Here is an 18,072-nt window from a genome sequence, read left to right as displayed (position 1 = left end):
TCTCTTCCCCTTGCATCTCTTTACCATTGTTGTCTGTGTAAGAAAATCATTAGCACTTGCTAAATCTTGTAATACAATACATCTTTGGATGCAATCGTGCCTGATTATCTTCAAGCAATGACCGTCAATTGCAGTACGATGGTGTAATAACAGATTGATGAATGCTAACTAATTTCAGACATGACTATATAAATGCCACAAAAATTTGATGTTATTAATTTGAAATAGGAGCACAATTAGAATGCATTACGTAACACAATCCATACATGCAACATATACATCTGTTTATTGTTGTGTGAATTTATTTGAGATATATTTTATTCTATCTATCTATCTGAGTGTCTCTCTATCTGCCACAAGTGGGAGCCATACACTAAATTCTCGCTTGGTACAACAAATACAGAGACAGGCGTAACAAAATAACGGGAGCAAGAGGATTAAACGACAAATAGATGTACTGTACAACTTTATTATATTATTGTTGATTGTAAAATTAAGATAAGGGTTGGTGGCGGGTTCGAACGTGGTTCAATTTTAACAACTATAGCCTGTGTATGGAGAAACTATATTCAGAATGCTTACATTTTCCTGAGTCTCTAGTTAGGATACTTTTAATGACTTCCCACCTGTGTCAAACTGGAGATTTGTCCAAAGTGTGCCATTCCTCAAATCAGCTCACCCATGGCCCTAATGAGGAGAAATCATATCAAAACTAGATGGATGGATGGAGGGCCAAACTAATACATTTATCAACCCTATTTGTTTGAACCAGACCGATTACTTGCAAAATATGCCTTAAATATCTTTATCAACATTGTCTTACCAAGCGTTACTGATTCCAGAGTGCACAAAGATTATAATTCAAATATGTATTTATGCAACACAGTATTACGTTTGTGCAGTCGAAGCAATTTGAAATGACCCTCCGCTCTGTGAAGTTTTGGACGTCAAGGTCTTGTGACATAAATAATGTGAAGCCGTTTGAAATCAGTCTAGAAGAAATATATCGCTGACAAAACTGCAGATTATTTTGAAACCTTTTAAAGATTAGTCTTTTCTTGAGCCTGCAACAGACAGATAGACCAACATTTTTTTTCAAATAATTACTCTTTAATTGCACAAATATACAATACAATTGATGTACCCTGTCCCCCAGTTTACTTTTAACATTCACAAATGATGACCGTGGGTACAATATTTACAACTTGATGGCACAAAGCAGCAGAACGGGAGCAGATGGACAAGGAGGACGAATTTGACAGAGGCAGGGTGGTCCTTTTGGTGCATGTACGACGACACGATGTTTCGACACGTGGAGGTCAGAGCCGCCTGTGACCTCCTCACCACAATGACGGGTCATATCTGGTAAGAAACACAGAGGTCATCTTCCTGTGCGAATGAAATATTCTCAGACCGGACAAAAAAAAAACATAAGGGATCCCTGCACAAAATCATGCAGGTGTACCTAATGTTAGCGGCGGGTGTTTTAATCTTACTGCACCTCGACTGTGGAAGTGTGTCTGCGCTCTCCTTCAGTAGCAGCTCTGAGACCAGTGTGTCCAATATCTCAGGATTGGACCTCTTGCCATACCTTGGGACACAAAGACACCAGAATAAAATGGAATTAAGGAAGAATTAAACGACGATTACAGGTGTTGACATTTTCATTCATTTTTTCTCAATTGTGCCTCTTATTACTGACCACACAATGAGACAAAATGTGCCTTCAAGAGAAAAATCCCAGTGCTTTGCATATCTTTGTATGGATTACATCTTTTGTTCATGCAGGTACAATCTTCAGTAAAAAACAAAACAAAAAAACAACAACCCAGCATGCTTGGATTATTGCAACCCTGCAGGATATCATGATTACTTGCCTGCTCCGCAAATGATAAGATGTGGCGGTGTACTTAACCCTTGCTGCCCGAAGAAGAAATTTACCAACACATCCACACAGGTAATGATGCACACACAATGAGATGCAATATATTTGAAATGAGTAATAAGCTTGCTGTGATGCACATTTGCAAAAAATTTTAGGATATTTTTATGTTGAACAATATTTGGGTGACATGAGAGGGACAACACATTAGAAACACCTCTTCTTTCTAACCCGTATTTACCTATACAGTGCTGAACTAAATAAGACAATAAAAAGAAACAGCTCTGTGCACGATGCACTTTGGTCTACAGTGCTACAACCGCAATCACAATCCGACAACAACTAAGCATTATTAAATTGTTGACGCGTTTTTGTGTGAATAGGAAGTCCTTTGGAATGAATTTCACACGTCTACGTTTCTTTGTATACTCGTTGAATTCCGCAAGTAAATTACTACCATGCACTCCATCCTACCTCTGTCTTGTGATGAGGTTGATGTAGTGTCTCAGGGCCGAGTAGTACTTGGCCAGGTCCTCGGCAGGGGCGTCGTCACCGGGATTCTCGGGTTTCACCGGGTAGCCGTTTGTCAGGGTACCCAGGCACAGCAGCGCCCACATCAGCAACGCCAGGCTCGCCAGCCAACTGACAGAGTTGGAATGCATCTGATGGAGTGGGAAGGAAGCATGAGTGACAGTAACACATGGGAAACAGAATTTAGTGACGTTGAAGTCTGGTTGCGGTGTTAACCAAATTACAATCCAGGTTTAAGGTATATAACATCAGCATACTTACATTTTCCGAGGTGTTGTTGCGGTGTCTGTGCGCAATGCTCTTGCGTCCCTCCTCAGATCTGAAGCGCTCCTGGTGCGCACTGGGCTTTATATGTGCGCTGCTGAGCAAAGCGCGTCAGAGCTGCTCTCTGCCGCTTTGCTCCACGCCAGCGTCACCGCCGATGCTGTCATTGCTCGTCTGTTTTGTTTCTCAACTGTTTCAACTCATTAGCAACCCCAAATAGTCAATAGTCTGTTTCCAAGTATCCAGTGTGATTTTTTTTTTTTTTTTTTTTCATCTTGGATTGAGCATGACGCACTACATAACTGATACATGGATCCAGTTACTCAACTAGGCAGCATTAATAGATTTAATTGATAGAATTTATTGATTGAATAGCCACGTTAGTTACTTGACTAATTTAATGACTTTGGCCAAGATACAAATAGATTTTAGTTGACCATATTGTGCTCAATGTTGTGGTCGGGGAGTGTAATCATCTTTATGGCAAATGGATGCATGTTGTAGATGTAAACTATTGTTTTATTTAGTTACATTAGCGGCCAGAATTTAGCTAATGGAGGTCATAATTATTAGGGCCAGAAAGTTTTATTTTTCCAAACAAATTAATCACATTTCGGGGGCACTCCACATGCCCAAAAGCTCACCGGTTTTTGCATACGCATGTATCCGAATGAAAAAGTGTGTCAATTAGGTGGAATAAGTTAGCCCCCATCACCCATTTCACGTGTCCACATGAAATGTGGTCAACATGAAAATTATTAGGACGCATGAAAAAGTGGCCATTTTGGGCGAATTTGCCCAATTGAGCCACAATTGTAAGCCGGTATCGTCAGATGGGCAGAGCGAAATTGCAATTTTTGGGACTACGCCCATTTTTCTTTTTATTGCCTAAATGAATTTTACATTGGACATAATATACTGTCTGACAAGGCGGACAAGATTTGTAGCGAGCATGCACCTGCGTTAAACGATGTCAAGATGCCGTCATTTCGGATGGCAATAACAGATTTTACAATCATGTCTCGCTTCATCCTCGAAACAACATCAATATCCAATGAAGAGTCATAAAAGTGACATTAATAGACACTTCACACGTGTCCTATCACCAAAAGTGCTCCTGATGGCGCCGGAATAATAAGAACATTTGAAAAAGCCTCAAATGTGCCCGAATGTTCTATTTCGAATCACTTTTCAATGTCATTTTCTTCCATAGCTCCTCCCACCAGATAGAAGGAGCAACGGGCACAAAGGGCCCGCAGACGTGCGCATCAGCCAAAAAAGAGCCGCTCTCAAGGGAGCACCCTTAATATGCGCACCCAAATAGGCCTTAAATGACTGTGTGACACCATGTGCTTCATTTACCTCCCATTCATCATCTCTTTTGTATGTCAGCTCCCAGCCATATAATCTCGCAAATCAGTCCTCTATCTGCCGGGCTGCGCCTTAAGTTGCGCGGAGGATGCTGCGAGGGCCTTTTGTGTCATACAGGATGCTCCGAGAGAGATGAGGAATGAGACACAAGTGAGAGAACATGTCTCACAAAGTCGCAACCCCAATCATGACGATTGCCGGCAGGAATTCGACTTTGCAGTCCTCTTCAGGAGATAGTCACATTCAGGAAGTCACGTCAATGGGCTTGACACCTTTTTTAGCGGACAACAGCTTGGGACTGAGTAAGTGTCGAAATGTGTACAGCGGGTTGTACAGTATATGTGTGTTCTCGTTTTAAGTTGAAAGGTCAATTGATCGTTGCTAAATATTGGAGCGATGCTAGATGACTTAACAACAAAGCCAAACTCGACCTAATGTAAACAGATAATAGAAAGTGCCATAGACGGGCTAACAAAGTGCAAATGTGAGGCAAGTTGTAACGCTTTAAAAAAAAATGGACATTTGAACACAAACAATGAAGCAACACATGTAGACAGATAAAACAATACAATACGAGATCTGTTTTTACAATTTTTTATTTATACTGTCAGAGGAGTATTATTACTATTAGGAGTACAGTACAGAATAATACAATTGGACTGCATCATAATCTTGATTTGTTAATGTAGATTCTTTAGGTACAACATTAATGGAAAACATTGCTAAAAACTGAGGCTTGTCTTTTTTGTTTTTCAAACGCTCTCATTTCATTGAACATACATTAAAAGACTTGGCACATCATCCTTAGTGCTGGATTTAAATATCTTAAAGTGAAATTGCCTCATTGTGCTGAATGTACGACATGCTATCGGGCATCACATCACATTACTTTCTGTCTTCCACTGATGGATGACCCACGAGGGAGTTACAGTATATTACATTAGCCGACCGCATCTAATTTGAGCATCATTAGCAATAAAATTAATGTGACCGCACAAACAAACACTTTCCACTGAGCTTCTGTCAACATCCGAAAGCGCACTGGAGAACCATCCAAAGACAGACAGTTCGGTGTCATCGACAGCTGAAAATAAGCCCTCAAAACCTCCTGCTTTCGTCCTTCTTCATAAATGTTTGCTGTTATTAACTCTCGCAGGAAACTATTGTATATAGCGTCCTTTTAAAACAGGAGACATTCAATTTAGTCCTGTTTTAAGTATTACATTTCCAGTAAGAAAGATTTGTCATATGGGCTTAGCCATATCCCGAAACACACTGGATAAGATCAATGTGAAAGCCATCTTAGCTTGTTGATAAAAATTATATTGACAGCAGAATATGATACAATCAGGATCCGGCAAGAATATGCCGAGCAGCATAAATCGAAATTAGTGGCCATTTTTCATCGGAAAGTGGAAGTTAACCCCCAAATTTTAACCTCGCCTTCACTAGTCTGAACACACCATTTTGATTAATATCACGTTTGTGTAATATGAGTTAAGCAGCAAAATCTGTTTTTAGCTATCTCAGGCGGCGGCCATTTTGCCACTTTGTGACAAATGAAAATGACATCACAGTTGCTCAGGGCTCAGGTAACGACCAATCACAGCTCATCTGTTTTCTGAAAATGACAAAACAAATACTCGGGGCTCAGGTAGCAACCAATCAGGGCTCAACTTCAGAAAACAGGTGAGCTGTGATTGGTCATTACCTGAGCAACCGTGATGTCATTTTCAGTTGACACAAAATGGCCGCCGCCTGAGATAGCTAAAAACAGGGAGATTTTGCTGCTTAACTCATACTGCACTGCTGCTTTGTTGAGCCACAGCAGACAGCTTGGGCCTGGTGGGTGCAGGCGGTTTTTAAACCAAAGGTGCTTCGACAATATTTCATAGATCCTGTCGAGCTCATATTGAGGCATCATTCACAATAAGGCAAGTGTTTGACAGCTTTTAGCAAGTGATGTCTAAGTTGGACATTATTGTTGAAAACAGGCATCTACCAAGACAGGCCGTCTATTTAGTTTAAAGTAATTTATTTGGATGTCAATATTATGATCCGTGCATTTTGTTTTTCAAACTATGTTTGCCACATCTGCTGCTCCGATGAAAGCAGCGCACGAGAAGGTCTTCTGACAGGATGCCGAAACAGAAGGTCAAGCCATTGTAAATGACACATTTGTTCGGCTCAGGTGCGATGTGCCGACGTCCTCATTGGAGGACACCTGATGGATGACGGCTGCCTGTAAACTTGTTGGGGTCCATGTGAGACAGCTGTAGACAAGACGTGCGATAGCAAAAGGTCGTCCATGGAAGAATGTCAGATTGACTGACAGAGGCCAAAGATAAGCGCATTCAAATTACCAAAGATACAAATGTTTTAATTTACTGTCCAAATGAAGGGGTATCTTAATTTGTTGTCATTTCTTGGAAAAAAATATACAGTCTTTATCACTTTTTGAATAAATGTCAACGCAATCCCTATGAATGCATCTGATTGACAATCTGTTTATATTGTCATTTCAGCGGTAACGTAAGGTAATAGCAACACCTCTCATTGTGATTATAAAATCACAAAAAGTATTTAAAGTACCTCCTTATGTGCTGCACGTGTCGCTAATGTTTTGGCCAGGGCGGGTAAATTGATGTCACTCGAAATGCAGAATAAAAAGTATTTTGTTATATTCAAAGAGGACAAAATGTGTTCATTTAAAACAACAATGGATGTTAAAATCCTCAAATGACATTTTTGTTGCTTTTATTTATTAATTAGACGGCACTCTAATCTCAGCCCCCATGAAGTTGCTGCACTGTCATGCACTGTCAATTCCCTACTGTTCTTACCACAAAAGAGATGTTAAGACATCTAATATGTCAGCGTCATGTGATTTTGTGTTTTTCTTTTTTGTTCTCCTACAGAGCACGCTGCACAAAAACAGACAATTCAAGTTTTACAATTGCCATTTTTGGTGACAAAATAAAGGCCGGCTAGTAGTGCTGTAGGCATACTTCTAGTCTACCGATTTTAAGACTACTTTTGGGACTCGGGACAGGGATGAGGGATTTATTCTCAAAACCGAACTGCGGTCTATCTATTTATTGTATGATTTCATTTAACATTGATGTTTTAAGACGACTTTTCAGGCCCATCCATGTTGATACTTTGGTGAGCTTGGGCTTGTTGTTTCTGTAGATGTACGTCATCGTCTACATTGCATACGTCATCATTTCAGAAAAGCGTTTAGAATACTGTTTATGTATTCATACCATTTTCATCACAGGTTGTACTTATATAAAAAAAAGGCTTGTGGTCTTGTTCACAACACTATAGCTGGTGCCGTACTGTAATAATACAAGCTTAAAAATTTGAGGATCATGTGTGTATTGTATTGTTTGCATTTAACCCGTTTTTTGTTTGTTAATATCGTAACATGTCATTGTTTCTATCCTTTTGAGTATTTTGGAGTGGTATCTGGGTCAGTGTGATAATTGCTTGTTAACCAGCAACTGTCTGTCTGTGCTGAATGATGTTCCCCCTCTGCAGTTGCATCCTTTTGCCCATAACTGTCACAGGGGTAATTAAGTATTTCTTTGCATGGTAATTGCCAATTTAATCTTCTGTGCTGTGTGTACTGTTTAATTTTTTTTTCTTTTTTTTGTGCGCTTGGTCTGTCAGTCAAGCCAGGTGTGGTTTCCATGGGGATCAGACAGGGCATGGTAGTTATTTCCTTCGGCCAAAAGTAAAATGATGCTGTCTCCTAAATGGGGTTGCTACGCAGAGGCAATTACTTTGAATTATATTCGTGCCACATTAATAACGTGATGACTGAATTATTTTGGGGTTTCTGCTGTTTCTCGCGTGGCACATCGACCTGCTGCCCACCAGTCTGTGGATAAACAGAGGTAGCTTGTTTTTTTTCAGTGGAGGGTAGTAAAGTACAAATGCTTCGTTTGCATACTTTAGTAGTTGTTCATGTATCTGAGAGCTAAACTCTTAAAGCTATGGAAACACATTTTGATTAACATTAAAGCCGAGCCATGTTTGCTACCGCTTGAAAAAAAAAAAACATGTCAAAAGTAACGTTTTTTATCCGCCCCCTTCTCAGTACTGGCATTATATAAATTCATAAAAGGGACTATGAGGTGTATTTCGACCCCCCCCCGATATAATCATTCATAATGTAGCATTTTTCGGAACTCATTTCACAACAAAAAAATCTCTTGGAACATGTTTGATATCATAAACGAGTGAGCCAATGCTAGCTAGCTTTTGGTTTCAAAAACCATGCAACATGTAATGAGCACTATGTAAACACAGAATTTTTTTTATCGCTGTGTCAAGTTAGCAAAGCGGCTATTGTACTGTTAAGCAGTAGAAAATAAATAAATCATTGTTACTTTTGTACTTGGTACATTTCAAGTAAAAGAGTTTTTGCCACCTGTTTCCCCCCTCAGTCAAAAAGTCAACAAACTTTGTGTGTGTGTGTGTCTGACTGATTATAGAGCAGTGATGGTGATTGTAGATACACACTGGATGTGTCAGCTTTCACATGGGATCTCTTCCACGCACTTGCCAGAGCACTGGGCTGTCGAGACCCAGGTGCACCCATGACGTCGTTCGCGCGCATCCTGAATTCCTTCCCCTCAACACCACCTGTTCACCACCATCACGACACAGGTGACTCGAGATGCACCAGCCACCATCGATGTGGATGCTGATCGAGTTTGACTGCGACATTATCGCAGTGGGAACACTTGAGGGGGAGAGGAACCCCATTTAGAGACCATTAATTCTATTTTTTTTTTTTTTTTGTGGAAGTGGGCCACCAACCGAGTGAGCAAACTCGCCTCACTCTCCATTTGCAGTGCGGATTAAATCAGCAGTCATCGCTTCTGATCTGCCGTGAGCAATAGGATTAATCAATGGCAGACAGTACATCTACGCAGGAATTAAACGCAGCACGGTAGTGCTGCTGTTATTTTTGGTGACATGATGAGTGGGCGGCTTTCTCTCCACAAGAACGATCATCAATACGTAGATGTGTAAGCTAACCATAAAGCAAGACCGACTGTATTTTGGGGGTTTGCTAGTAACCAAGCAAAATTAAAACGAACAAAGGATTTGGAAAAATTGAATCGCAATATTTCTCTTCAATATTGCGATTGCGATTTAACATGGGATTTTTTTTTTTTTAACACACACGAGCCCAAAATCTACTACATCGTGATGCTGATTTGAATTTGATTGTTCATCACTCAGCACTCTATTCTTTGGATTTAGCAGCGCAAAGTGTGGATTTTAATTTGCACAGCATTTGTACATCCCACACCACTGCCACTATCAATACGCCGCTGATAATGAATGTCTTGAAGTTCAAAATCTCTATTCTTTCATCCAAAAGAGCATTTATATGAATTCAATCGCTGTCAACTTGTGATTTGTTCAGGCGTTGCTCATGTCATTGCATCACATCTACTGATAACAATAAATGTTGATTGGATGTGGCATGTAATCATTATATTTGCTCGTGACGACTTTTTTTTTTTAAGATAAGCGTATTCTCACAAATGATTTGCTATGGTAACTGGACTTTTTTTTTTCTCATTAGTATTCAATGGACAGGTAATAAATACTTTGAACAATATCCCCTTTCCTTTGGTCTTCTGTTTACAGATACAACTCAGCAGGAGGAGATGCTTCTTACATCCTTGATGCCGTACATCTATGCTGGCAGTCATCGTCTGACTCTTCAGCTGGAAAATACAACACAATAGTCACAAAATGTTAGCGATATTCCGATTTAGAGGGAAATTTCAGGATGAAGCTGTTTTTTTTTTTTGTTTTGTTTTTACAGGTAAAAAATGCGCTTTAAGTTCACCTTGAAATTGATCACAAAAGCCGAATATATTGTACGTTACTTTTTGTCTGCGGTGTATGTAAAGACATTAGATGAAGTATGATGTGTCACTTTTTCAATTTATCTACTCTGGTCAATCCAATAGCTTCAAGATGCATGAAAAAGCCAACTCACGCAAACCACTCGCCTCCAAAGCAATGTAACCATCCAACAAGGAGCTGAACTGGGTCAGTCCGCCCATTGCAGTATAAGGCACATCTCCTCCCACCGGACGACCCCGTGCCTCCCTCTCGGACTTTGTCTCAACCTGACAGGTAAAAGTCATTTCGTTGATAAAGTCCTGGTGTTTTGTCAGTGAACTTCTGTGTAAATTTTATACAAATCATGGCTGACCAGAGTCTGGTGATTGAAGGTGGGCTGGCCACACCCACATGTATACGGACTCCTGAACTCAGAACAGTCACCTGAATAGGAAACATTTTGTGAAATGTGTATTTTTTGCAGTCTATGCAAGTCTTAGTCAAACTATTGAAGTGTGTTGCCCTTTAAGGCTATAAGGGACTTTTGACTCACACTTTTTGCACAAATGTCCGGCACCTTCCGTGTGATCTTGAGGTAAATGTTTGCACCGGCAGCGGACAGGTACTGCCCCGATGTGGGGAAGATACTCATAGGCAGAACAAAGACATTTCCTCACCCGGCATGGTAGGAGTAAAGGTCTCGCCGAAGGAATTATTTCAAAGTCCGTCTTATGTTGCTTGTATCTGGAAGACATGGGCCTTTTCAGCAAGTACACCTTCACAATCTAATAAATCAGTGGATAGATCATGGCACTATTAACAGTAACAAGGAACCAAACCAAACCGTGAGATTAGACAACACTAGCTAATGGCACAAAGAAGACAGCTGGGGAAGATGAAAGGACCAAGTTTGATTGGCTGACACAGCAGGACGAGATGACAAAACAAGATGAAACTAATGAGACCAGCACACGGGGTCCACAGATTGAGCTCAAACTAAAATCCTGTGACCGCAATGGGATATTCATTCTACATTCCACACCTTAGAGGTGATTTAAACAAAACATAATGGTGAACGTATACCTTTTGACAGTGTCAATCCAGACTGATTATTATAATTGATCTAAATGCATCTCTGTATTGGATCCTCTTATATTGTACATTTGTAACTACCTGATCGGTGACTATATTATGAAGTCAAATGGAGAATGAGCAACTATATACTACCTATGTGTGCAGAAGCACGGTGTCTCTGGACCAACTAGTTTGCAGTCGATGCCTCCTGGTACACCAAAGCTCACATATAGTCTGTTTTTCGCTCGCTGTGGGACCATTTTCCTCTTGTACTCCTCATATTGCTCAGGAGTAAACAGTGTGCCTCTGTCATCATCACCCACAATCCTAAAAGAGACATGAGCAAAAACTGTTGCTTTTTTTCCCTCACACACAAAAAGGGTAATCTAAGTAATGCCTTGTTCTTCAGTAGGATTAAGCGTTTGGAGTCCTTACAATATATTTCCATCCGTGCCTATTGTACTGCCTGTGTGATGTCATTGTCGTGACGTACGGTGTTATTTGTGCTGAAGATGACGCAATTATTATTAAGCTTTGTAAGCTGCAGCTGTGGAATTATTTAATCAACACATTCAGTTGTTGATTTAATCATGGGTGTATACATTGAAACCCATCGTTCTATTGAAATAATTTGACTAAATCACTGATTAAGACGAGCATAATTTGCTATTTTAATGCTGAAGATGATTGATTCAAACCCATCAAAGTCCCTCATGAGCCATTCGTGTTTCTATCGTGTGGTAAGAGAATGTGCCTTGGATGCCAGACCCATATGAAAACATTGTATTCAAAATACCTGCAAGACTGTTACATTTGTTTATCAAATCATACTTTCACAAAAAAAATTGACTTGTTGTAGAAACAAATGTGCAGCCTTTAGTCCAATACTAATGCAGGTTAAAATAAAATAAGGATATATTTACAGCAGCAACAAAAAATAATGGGTGAAACAAACCGTTTGTACTCGCAATAATCATCCACCGCTTTTAAGGCGGTGCTATCCAAGAATTCAAAGTCCATTGTAAAAGGGGGGCGAATCCAAACTTGCAGACTGTTTCTTTTTCTGACTGGCCTCGACTTTTATAAGAGAACAATGTACAGTGCATTAAAATTGTCCCGTGATTGTTTTACTCTACCATGTTGCTATGGAAATGACCCAGGGTCCATCTAACGGTCAGAAAATGTACTGCAGATGTTCCACAAAAACACGAAATTAAATACACCCACTCGAGCTAGTCTTGCTCATACAGTTCGGATGAAAAAAAATAATATGGAAATGTTTTTAACTCGTAATCAAGAGTTAAAGGAGTTATTTTGCTGTAATGTTCGCTTATGTCATCCGCAGGACAAGAAAAAGGCAGTACGACTACAAGTCCCATGATGCCTTCCGGTGACGCACAGCGAACCTTCAAGGGAACCATGACGGTCAACCCAGTTGCGTGCACGTATTTCTAGCTGTGCACTTTAGCATACTGTGAGCTCCATAGCGTTTATCGAAGCTCAACGGGTGAAGCAAACAAGTGTCCGACGTGCAGGCCATGATGACCGGCTAATTTAAACATAGAGACGGTGGAGACCTCTGTCAATGTTTGTTTTTGTTTTCTTCACCCGGCGACCGCTAGAATCATTTCAGATCATCCTTTTGGGTTTGGAGCCCTCATAGGCTGTTTGGCTGCAGCATGGCTATTATTTCTTCAACTTCAAGATGCAGCATGCAGGAACACTGAGGTAAATGATCATAGCCTACTGGTTTGTGTCTGTTTATTTGTATAGCGGTATTAGCGAGCTAACATGACGCTAACAACACGCAGTTGTAAAGTAGCTGCAGGTCCACTTACCCATTTGCAGCTGTACTATAATATGCATTTAAAGTACCACATAAGGCCCGCTTATGTATTTTCTCCCATTCTTGTGCCAACCTTGGCATCGACATTGCGTGGTAGAGAAGTTAGTGAACGCTATGTTTGCCAGGAGGCAGTTGATTTGTTATGGTGACCTACTAGATCAACTTAACAGTAATGCTTTGCAATGTCGGCTAGTTTTGTTAACGATCTGTTCGTCGTATGACTGCTCAGTGTGACACCACTCAACAATGTGTCAGTGTTAAACAGTCTTCGTTCATCACATCTCGTCTACGCGTAAATTAAACATAGAAACTAGTGGTGCGGTCATTCATCCCAAATCGAATGAGATTTAAAATTGGAACGTTCAATTATAGAGGGCAAACGTTCGTTTTAATGTTATAGGCCTACAGAGGAAATGATGCTGTTATTCCTGATACTCAAACAGGGCTGCAATAGCTCCTACTTTTAAAATGAAAAATAACCCTCAACCAAGTTTGGAGACGGTTTATTATTTGCACAAACCGTGCCTTTTTGTGAACTTTGAATGTGAAGTGTCAGGTTACAGATGTGTGTCACACATATATATTTCAAATCCAAAGGTTTCCCCATTCATTGTCATTCCCTGACACCCACGTCACTCACCAAGCCATACACATACTTGCACTTCACATGCGCATTTTTTAAGGCAAAATTATATTTTATTTTTACTTATTAGAAGGGGTAATCGGTAGAATATTAAAAACGATTAAAGAGTTGCAGCACTAATACAATGGTTTGGTGATAACTCGTGACTATGAATGAAGCATGCAACTTTTGTGATACTGCAGACTGCAGATAGCTATGTGGATTTGACAAATGGTTGTAACACTATATAGAGATTGGCATGGGGACCCTGTGTGGGGCATGGGAACACTTCCCAAAGCGGGGCTCATGTAACAAAGCATGCCATCGTTTTTGTTGTGTGCGCAGTTTGGCTTGTGGACAGTGCTCAAATGTTTTTTTTTGTTTTTGTTTTTTTAATCCAATAGATGTCGATTCAGCAGCACTATTAAATACATCTGTTTTTGTTTTTTTGTTTTTTTTACCCTGAGAAGTAAAGTTTGGATTGCTCAAATGTTATAAGGCAAAATTTGTTGTGTTGCTGCAGGTGTATACATGTCTGGCTTCATGTGTGGTTCGGCCTTACTTTCACCTGTCTGACTGGTTTTTCTTCCTCATGCGTTGCTCAGTTGTGCATGTGTTTTGGATTATCTTCACGAGTGTATTTGTGATTCTTAAACGGTTAATTTAAAGACATTTGTCAAGAGTTGTGCCGTTTGTTGACGAAACCTGCTGTCGGAGGAGATAGCTGAGGTGTTTCTGCCTTCTAAATTACAGCTCGCCTTATCAGTGTGACTCAGGCCTTTCTAAAACATACGCACTTTATTGGCTTGTGTTGCTGATCGCATTGTCGTTGTAGAAGCAGGGAGCTTGGCTCGGTCATCCTGGTGTTTTTCGCTTCACCGGCACTTGTGCTTTATTCAAATATGTGCTTATGAAGAAATCTGTGACTGGCATTAAAAGGCAGGCATTAAAGGGCATGTCCGCTCTCTAGTAAGGCACTTCATAGGGTTCACCTGCATAATCTAAGCCTGTAACACAAAATGTTGCCCTTACCAAGGTTGTATTCACCCTGTCTGGGAGATATTAATTTAGCAATACTATAATTTACCATTGTGCTTGTAGAGTTTAGTGATATTAAACTGGGGCAGTGTTTCTAATATTGTGCCCCTATAATTTTTCCATGTAATATATCGCTGGCAGTAGTTTGTGCAGGTGTAACTAAAGTCTAATGAATATATGTGCTATTAAAAGACACTGGCGCTTAGCAAAATGGATTTTGTTACCTCTCTTTTCATAATTCATTCCCCCAGTCAGTCCTTCCTGTCACAGCACAATAGGAGGTGACAGTAGCACACCCAACACAGAAGGTAGAGAATGACCCTGTTGGCAAAGATGTAAAAAGTGAAAAATGATCGCCTGATTTTCCTTGGGATTGTGCGCCTACAAGCTATTTGTCCTTTGACTGACCATAGTGAAGGTGGGATTAGAAAGTGAAAGACCTCAATGGTTCCGACTGCTGCTGCGAATCCTTTCGGGAGCGGCAAAGTGGGTACAGTTACATCTAAACTGGTAATTAGGTTACTGGGCTGAAATGTCAAAATGTGCATGGGAGTGCACACTGTCTACTAATTGACCAAGGGAGTATGTTTTGATGGAGTGCTGCAGTTAATCTTTCTACAATTAAGCATTCGACCGATTATCCCATCAGTATGTTGAGTAATTGCATCCAAATGGTTTTATGTTATTAAAAAAACTACCGACACGAAAGACAGTATAATACTTGACATCACCATGCTCACATTTGACACTGTAGTATCTGTGACCTTGAGTGTGTGTTGCTTTCAAGGGCGGGACCTGGTGTGGTGAGTGACGTGGGCGTCAGCGAGTTAGAGTGGAGTAGGCTGATGTTAGTTAATGTTAGCGGCTGGTTGAGGGATTTTTTTTCTTCCATTGGTCAGTTTTCTTGCCTTTGTTTATACAGTTTACTGGTATACTACTCTAATGTGGTGGGAAAAACCCAAGCACAGTAAAATGATTGAATAATGCTAAGTCAGGCTGGCACTGCACAATGAAAATCAATGTTTTTAAATTAAGGGTTGAACGGTAGATGATATTGTAATTTCCCAACTTCCCCAAATAATGTCTTCTCTGCCACTTTATTTCGTTCTGTGTAGGTTGTCAGCAATGTGTGTGGACATCCTATCTGAGCCCCCATTTTGCTGTGGTAGACCACCAACCACCAGAGTTTGAGGTTCTCCTCGTCGAGGAGAATCTTGAGTAGAGCATTTTTCCGCTCCACCGATATTGAAGATTACCTATTGCAACATTGGGAACGTTGACGTCTCTCCGGATCTCGACAACTGAAACACTTGAGAAATGTATCAACTGTCACACTGAACCAACAATATTGAGGCCATTCACATCCAATAGTCTTCACCAGTGCATTCCACTTTCCTGCTCCTTCACCGTCCCCAGTATCATGCTTGGCACTCTCCTGAGACGCAACATGTCCCAGAAGCTGAGTGTGCTGCTCTTAGCCTTTGGCTTGGCATGGGGACTCATGTTGCTCCGCTATACCGTGCAGCAACCTCGCCACCAGAGCAGCGCTGAGCTACGCGAGCAGATCCTGGAGCTCAGTCGGCGATACGTCAAGGTCCTGACAGAGGAGAGCCAGAACGCACCCAGTGGGCCACAGGGGACTTCCATGGCGGGTTACGGTAATCATTTGGCAAGATATTGTCTGACTTTTTGCGCACATGTAGTTAGTTAATGATCTATTCTTGTGCACACAGCGGATCTGAAGAGGACGATAGCAGTGCTGCTGGATGATATCCTGGAGCGGCTAGTCAAGCTAGAGGGGAAAATTGAGTTGGCTGCCAATGCGTCCTTGACCAACACCTCCCACGGGACCGTCCTCGCTTCCACGCCCACTGCCTTGCAAAGAGCCTCCAAGCAGGAGAGAGCCGGCAGTCACGGGACGTCACGCTTCAACCCACGAACCCCCAACAGGCCTCAGCAGCATCTTTGAGCTTTGTTTTGGTCGCTGTACTGACTGATGATCTCTTAGCACATCCCACTTTTCCTGAATTGATCCCAGGACATCCACAGACTTGGAAGGAACTGATGCTTCTTGGAAAGCCAGCTCAAAAGGAGGAAGACCTTTTTGCCTTTTCACTTTTTTTGCCATTGTATTTATTTTATTTAATCAAAATAGCAGACTGCATTTTTATATTTCAATTTTGCATTTTTATATAATGGCATATTTGAATCGTATAACTATTGCTGGCTACAAACTATGTATCAACTGCCGTGGAACTGCTGTGCAATGCTCTAAGCACATTTAGGCTCACAACACTCCTATACAACTTATGTCAACCTGCTGAACTCAACAGAATACTCACAATATGAATTGCTGTATTTGTGCTGTGAACAATTGCTAGATACAATAAAATATGAAGATCCGTCTCTTCTCTGACATTTAGTGGTGTATACATAATCCAAAGAATGTTCTGCCTCAATGTGAGGCTTTTAACACAACAGATGAGTTCCATTTGACACTGAACTTGTTTGCGTTGTCTCAGCTGAAAAACAATGTGAAGGGAGGGGGGCTCCCTCTACTTGCCTTGGGTGTTATTTCACTCTCAATGTAGAATGGAATGAATGTACTGCAAGGTCAGCATCTTTGGTGCTGTGAAGATGACTGACCATCTGCTTATACACGTTCAGGGTTCATGTTGCACTGTGACTGTAGACATTTTCTAAAAATAATGGGCTAATCCACTTTTGGTAGTGCTGTTATATTGTATGTGGGAGGTGATTGTTACATGCTGGAAGTCTTTCAGTCTGCTTATATAAAAATATAAGAAATATCTCATGGAGAACACAAACCTTTCAAATGCTCATAATGATGCCTTTTAACCATACCAGACTTTGATCAACAAATGTGGGCAATGGCCGCGATGTATCATTTATTCTGCTTCATTGTCACAATTTTAACTGTAGGCTCAATAAACTGGTTCAAGTATGATTGGTGCAATAAATGTGTACTACTATTATTGGTGCACAATTTGCTCAATGGCAATGAGTGTTGGCTATACAAGAAAGTAAATGTGCCATTTTATATTGGAATACTGTAATGACCATGTGTGATTTTATTGTGTGTAACCAGGGGCGGTGGGCCTAGGTGTGCACAGGCCCTCCCAGATTGACAGACTGCCCATCCAGTGAGATTCATGAAAAAAGATCTACTTTAAAATTTTTAGTCAATTAAATTATTTTTGAATTTGTGTTTTGTCGTGTTTTTTATTTTATTGAACATAAAGAATGGCAAAATTGTGGTTGTCTAAGGAAGATCTGAACTTCATATTATTCAGTTTGTCGTTTTACTTGTATATACGATATGTCGGGACAGCAGGATTGTGCTCAGTGAGAGAATATATTCAGGCCCACCCTGATTTTTCCAAGCCCACCCATTAGCCACGTTCTGGCTCCGCCCCTGTGTGTTACTGATATTTTCCTATTCATATTACAATTCGTGATTCTCCACACGACGTACGTACATGACACAGAATGACTGAATGTTTATTAAAAAAAACGCTAGCTTTGAAATGCAAGGGGCGTCGTAAA

At 40.7% G+C, this 18,072-nt stretch overlaps 3 protein-coding genes across 5 annotated transcripts; 1 reads left to right on the top strand and 2 right to left on the bottom strand.

Annotated features, from left to right (window-relative positions):
• Window positions 1-1,094: 1,094 nt before the first annotated feature.
• npy (neuropeptide Y) lies at window positions 1,095-2,818 on the bottom strand. Its single transcript, XM_086014447.1, has 4 exons — window positions 2,675-2,818; window positions 2,357-2,544; window positions 1,502-1,591; window positions 1,095-1,362 (listed from the first exon to the last, which is right to left on the bottom strand). The coding sequence occupies exons 2-4, from the start codon at window positions 2,542-2,544 to the stop codon at window positions 1,341-1,343; spliced, it is 300 nt and encodes a 99-aa protein (XP_085870573.1). The 5' UTR covers window positions 2,675-2,818; the 3' UTR covers window positions 1,095-1,340.
• A 3,012-nt stretch (window positions 2,819-5,830) lies between these two features.
• On the bottom strand, window positions 5,831-12,103 carry fam221a (family with sequence similarity 221 member A). 2 transcript variants are annotated; one of them, XM_086014443.1, is made up of 7 exons: window positions 11,955-12,103; window positions 11,153-11,326; window positions 10,479-10,669; window positions 10,299-10,369; window positions 10,080-10,212; window positions 9,753-9,801; window positions 5,831-6,321 (listed from the first exon to the last, which is right to left on the bottom strand). In XM_086014443.1, exons 1-7 carry the CDS (start codon window positions 12,017-12,019, stop codon window positions 6,204-6,206), a joined length of 801 nt encoding a protein of 266 aa, XP_085870569.1. In that variant the 5' UTR covers window positions 12,020-12,103; the 3' UTR covers window positions 5,831-6,203. The 2 variants fall into 2 exon arrangements, with proteins under 2 accessions (XP_085870569.1, XP_085870568.1); XM_086014442.1 differs by having other exon boundaries at window positions 6,178-8,801.
• ccdc126 (coiled-coil domain containing 126) lies at window positions 8,570-17,473 on the top strand. Of its 2 annotated transcripts, XM_086014446.1 has the most exons (6): window positions 8,570-8,725; window positions 9,722-10,219; window positions 12,345-12,727; window positions 15,621-15,824; window positions 15,922-16,163; window positions 16,239-17,473. In XM_086014446.1, the coding sequence occupies exons 5-6, from the start codon at window positions 15,926-15,928 to the stop codon at window positions 16,472-16,474; spliced, it is 474 nt and encodes a 157-aa protein (XP_085870572.1). In that variant the 5' UTR covers window positions 8,570-8,725; window positions 9,722-10,219; window positions 12,345-12,727; window positions 15,621-15,824; window positions 15,922-15,925; the 3' UTR covers window positions 16,475-17,473. The 2 variants fall into 2 exon arrangements, with proteins under 2 accessions (XP_085870572.1, XP_085870571.1); XM_086014445.1 differs by lacking the exon at window positions 8,570-8,725 and having other exon boundaries at window positions 10,089-10,219; window positions 15,621-16,163.
• Window positions 17,474-18,072: the final 599 nt, after the last annotated feature.

Source organism: Filicampus tigris, chromosome 18 (assembly GCF_054856515.1).
Source record: "Filicampus tigris isolate MCC_2025a chromosome 18, RoL_Ftig_1.0, whole genome shotgun sequence".
NCBI classification, from domain to species: Eukaryota; Metazoa; Chordata; class Actinopteri; order Syngnathiformes; family Syngnathidae; genus Filicampus; species Filicampus tigris.
The sequence above is the reverse complement of the archived record's forward strand: the minus strand, read 5'-3'. Positions and strand labels throughout refer to the sequence as shown.

Bases quoted from the DNA above. Each gene is read 5' to 3' on its own strand.
- npy (XM_086014447.1), bottom strand. From the start codon at position 2,544: ATGCATTCCAACTCTGTCAGTTGGCTGGCGAGCCTGGCGTTGCTGATG. The intron at 1,592-2,356 runs GTAGGATGGAGT...TTGTGTCCCAAG, and splicing joins AACCTCATCACAAGACAGAG to GTATGGCAAGAGGTCCAATC. The intron at 1,363-1,501 runs GTGCAGTAAGAT...GTTTCTTACCAG, and splicing joins GACACACTTCCACAGTCGAG to ATATGACCCGTCATTGTGGT.
- fam221a (XM_086014442.1), bottom strand. From the start codon at position 12,019: ATGGACTTTGAATTCTTGGATAGCACCGCCTTAAAAGCGGTGGATGAT. The intron at 10,370-10,478 runs GTGAGTCAAAAG...TTTCCTATTCAG, and splicing joins CGGACATTTGTGCAAAAAGT to GTGACTGTTCTGAGTTCAGG. The intron at 8,802-9,752 runs GTAAGAAGCATC...CTCCCCCTCAAG, and splicing joins AGATGTACGGCATCAAGGAT to TGTTCCCACTGCGATAATGT.
- ccdc126 (XM_086014446.1), top strand. From the start codon at position 15,926: ATGCTTGGCACTCTCCTGAGACGCAACATGTCCCAGAAGCTGAGTGTG. The intron at 16,164-16,238 runs GTAATCATTTGG...TTGTGCACACAG, and splicing joins GACTTCCATGGCGGGTTACG to CGGATCTGAAGAGGACGATA.